The sequence below is a fragment of the Leuciscus leuciscus genome (assembly GCF_965113295.1).
Source record: "Leuciscus leuciscus genome assembly, chromosome: 6".
Lineage (NCBI taxonomy): Eukaryota > Metazoa > Chordata > Actinopteri > Cypriniformes > Leuciscidae > Leuciscus > Leuciscus leuciscus.
Genome location: NC_138730.1, coordinates 33,460,993 through 33,465,106, shown reverse-complemented (window position 1 = coordinate 33,465,106; position 4,114 = coordinate 33,460,993). Strand labels below are relative to the sequence as shown.

The following is a 4,114-nucleotide window of genomic DNA, read 5'->3' as shown; positions in this document are numbered from 1 at the left end:
CTCGATAGGCTGCTGCAGTTGCCGCAGGACAGCCAATAGGCACGCGAGCTGTCTTGCCTATGTCTGTATGCTGCCGCAACGCGTTTTACAATAATACAAATTAAGGATAATTTTTTGGCTTCAATATCTGGCGGAAAAGGGATTTTCCCCTAGCGTAAGATACTTACGCAGTACTCGTTCCCTCTTCTAGAGAGAACCGAGGTTACGTTAGTAACCGAGTACGTTTTCCCCCTGGGTGTGGGCGTGGCCTAAATACACTCTGTCTCAGAGTTGAGAGTCTCAGTCCAACTACATTGCTTCACAAAGTAATACTGTGAAGAGACATGTGACAAAAAAATACAGAAGCAAGATCTTGTAACTTATGCCTGCACAATATATTCTGAAACATGTAAAATGATGCATACTCAGATAAAAATAATAATAAATTATTAAAATAGTTGCTGATCAATACTGATCCGAACAATTTACATTTGCATGTTCATCTCTCCAGGAGATGCTATTATTAGTGATTTTAGTTACAGTGATCTGGTCTGTTTTAATTCATATCTATATTTTATGTTCACACACATGTACATTTTAATGAGTTTTTATATTTTGTATGAGGTTTTCTATGAGCTAAGTCAACTGCAGGTAGCAAAAAAAGTTTTTAAAGTTTTTAAAAAATGTGTTGAAGCTCCATGTATTCACAAACATTACCTGATAGCTACCTCTGTAGAGGAGGGAAACATATTATTTATTTTCATTTATTCATTCATTCATTAAAATGTTAAGACCAAGGAAGAAATACTTTTTAATGCTTTTTAGGCTCATTGAGCTCTGCCAACCATAGCATAGATTTTCTGTAGGTTATATCTTCTCTGCTGTGCTGCTGCCTCTCTCCATCTCAGTCCCTTCACTCATTCCATCGTTCAAAGGTGGTTTTGGCATGCCTTTGGACATTGGAGGTGGCTAAGGAAATCTTTGGGGTCTTTTTTTGCTGGCTATTCACCAATGGACAAGGGTTCGGATTTCATCAAGCATGGAATCACCGCTGTCCTCACCCATTTTTGCAATTGGTGGCACAGTGCGCCTGGCAGGACAGCGGATCAGCCTTTTAAAAGCTCTTCTGCTCCTGAACTCTTCTCTCTTCTTTTTCAAATTGTATTAATGTCATCTGGATGTCATCATTAAAATACTTAGTTATCTATTGGAAAAATGTTAGAAAGGATGCATTTCTTGCAAGAGTATAGCCTACAAAAATTCTTCAATAGCTAGTTGAAAATTGGTTAACTTTATAATGTCAGCTTATTACCTTATTAACGTATTGTTTTGGTCAAAAAGCAAACGTTTTACTACTAAATAACAGGTGCTTTTATGCAAAGCAAATGCCAAGAACATCTTATAACAAAACCAGAGCCATAGAGAGAGAGAGTTGCGACACTCCCATAGACCTCCGTTGTAAATAATGGCGGCGCTTTTAACCGCCTACTTCCGGGATATGAAGATCGGAATAGTTCCAAACACTGTCATTTGGGCGTTGGACACCATTCACTTACATTGCTGCGCGTCGAGTTGTTCCAGAGTTAAGTTGCCGAAATATCGACCTCTTTTGAATTGTCAACTGTCTATTTTGTATCAGAGGCCCTTTGCGATGCTTATACTGGTCTTCATTTGTACATGCACAGCGTAATTATTTATATTTTATGTTGGTTGTTTCAACCAATTTTCAAGCACTGCCTGCTAGCTAACGTTAGTTAGCTAGCGTGACTTCGTCAGCTAAGAGTTCGGTAATGAATCGCTACCACCTTTATAGCAACTTTTATTTAATTAAATTTTTTGGGATATACTAACTTTTCATTATGTTATTATTGTCTTGAGTGAAGCGGCTTGTGAGAACAATGCTGGACCTTTAGGATTGTTATGGCCATCACCAGTCCTGTCTGTTTCATGGATCACCTGCCCCTGGTTTTTGTTTTTCTTGTTCACACACACAAGCACACATTTTTGTTGTCTGTCATTGTTTAATAAAAAATATTTTATTTGAAAACCTTCATTTGTATCAGCCATGCTTAAATTCGTTTTTAATCTGTTATAGTTTTGATAATGTGTATGGCCTTAATCTTAAAATAATATTCTTAGTCTTAACATGATCATGTTTCACGTTGTGGTCCTGGGGGTGGCCACTTTCATCAGAAGAAGTGAGCTAGCTTCTAAGCGAATTCTGAACGGACCGCCACGGCAGAACTCTTTGCGTGATCACGAAGGTAGGCTAATGGCTGAATCAAAATTTATAAGCAAAATCACGGGAATCAATAGCCTAATACAGCCCAGTTGTGCTAAAATAAATATGAGACGTCCATCATCAGATGAATGATATGGAAAAGTTAAGTTAGAGCCGCTAAAGCCAGTGCTACTACCCATGCGAACATGAACACTAAGCTTTTCCCTCCAAAAATATAGCTTAAAACTTATCTCCAAATGCAAAACTGACATTAACAAAATGCAATAATGCAATAACAGCTGAAAAAGTACTTGGGTGTGTGTTTTATTTTATATTTACCGTTCAATAATGCAATCGCTGCTGTCTGTCCCATAGAAGAACATGACAGCCAGCGTACGTTTTGGAACTATTATTGGGGCTTACATGAACCACGTGACAGCCATAGCGGCGACATCAAAGAGTGTCGCAACTCTCTCTCTCTATGGCTCTGAACAAAACCTATAACAAAACAAATGACAAAAGGCAGCATTTTGATATGTTGTCCTTTATTCAAAGTCTTATCCAAAGTTTTTGATTTATCACACAATATATATTATCTAGACAACATTCAACTGTTTGAAGAAAGAAAAGTGACATCAGCAATGGATAAATAGGATTAAACTACAAGCTTTAGTTTACATTGCGACCTACGATTCAGAACATATTTATTCACATTCTCATGCCACAGACCACTGATTAAGAATATGTTGTGGGAATATTACAGAAAAAAAAAAATAATAATAATGTAAGGTCTTTAAAAAAAAAAAAAAAAATTAGACCACAACACATCTCATAGCTCATTATTCAAGGCTGTATTAAGGCATGCCGCTGCACAGTCCCGGTCTCTGGTCGGTCTCAGTAAAAACATCAGTTCTGATGCCTTGGGATTTGAGGATGTCTAACAGCGCAGAGACGGTCTCCTTGGGAAGTGTGCGTGTCCTGCTCATGATCCAGGAAAACTCAGCGTGAAAGAGACCAGCGAAATCAGAGCATGAATAAACCAGGGTGTATTCATCATAATCAGTGGCCAGCACCCAGTAGGGGCCAGGAGGAGCATCTGAAAAAAGATGGAGAACTCAAATCAAAGATTTGTAAATAAAATCAAATTAACCAGCTGAAAATAATGATTTGTTTAGACTTACTTTCAAAGAAGCTGACTTCAAGTTTGGCAGGCTCTGATGCATCTACAATCTTGGCAGTTCCCTCAATGAAGCTGATAGTGCCATTAGCACTGTGAGGATGTCCAGAGAAAAGATATTAGCTTCATTTAAGCCATTTCAGAAGAAAGTGCAAAACTCTTTTGAATATTCTGAATATCAGAATCAATTTAATTGTATTATTATTTTATTTGTAAATATACTTATTATATTCAGAATATTAACAAATGTATGATATTATATTTATAGTGAACTATGTGCCCATCAATACTTACAGTAGCTCATCATTTCGAACCAGGACAATGCCGTCACTCAGAGTGTAAGTGGCCTGGCAGCACTCGCCCAACTGGAACGGGGCTGGAATCTTCATGATCTCATGCCATCTGCCCATGTACTATAAAATAACAAGTATTTAAGTATTTAAATAGGTGGATATTTTTTACAGTGTATAAGCAAACGCTTACCCTAGCAGGATCAAAGTTTTGCTGAACAGGAGGTTCTGGACATTTTCCAGAGCTGATGGACTGAGCGCTGGCCGCCAGCACGGACAGCAAAGTCAGAGACAGAACCTGAAGAGCCTGCATTCTTTCAGTTTGAACCTGAAAAACCCCCAGAAATTCATACTTAATGAGCATAACAATTTAATGTGAATTAAAGGTTGGATAGTTGCAGACTCAAAGCAATCACCTTACCTGTTTGGACTCAAGAGTGGAAGGTA

At 38.0% G+C, this 4,114-nt stretch overlaps 1 protein-coding gene across 1 annotated transcript; it reads right to left on the bottom strand.

The window, feature by feature from the left end:
• Window positions 1-2,742: 2,742 nt before the first annotated feature.
• On the bottom strand, window positions 2,743-4,114 carry LOC309500698 (apolipoprotein D-like). The gene is made up of 5 exons (XM_082172391.1): window positions 4,089-4,114; window positions 3,861-3,995; window positions 3,672-3,790; window positions 3,382-3,470; window positions 2,743-3,296 (listed from the first exon to the last, which is right to left on the bottom strand). The coding sequence occupies exons 2-5, from the start codon at window positions 3,978-3,980 to the stop codon at window positions 3,055-3,057; spliced, it is 570 nt and encodes a 189-aa protein (XP_082028517.1). The 5' UTR covers window positions 3,981-3,995; window positions 4,089-4,114; the 3' UTR covers window positions 2,743-3,054.

Bases quoted from the DNA above. Each gene is read 5' to 3' on its own strand.
- LOC309500698 (XM_082172391.1), bottom strand. From the start codon at position 3,980: ATGCAGGCTCTTCAGGTTCTGTCTCTGACTTTGCTGTCCGTGCTGGCG. The intron at 3,791-3,860 runs GTAAGCGTTTGC...GTTATTTTATAG, and splicing joins AAAACTTTGATCCTGCTAGG to TACATGGGCAGATGGCATGA. The intron at 3,471-3,671 runs GTAAGTATTGAT...ACATCCTCACAG, and splicing joins GTTCGAAATGATGAGCTACT to TGCTAATGGCACTATCAGCT.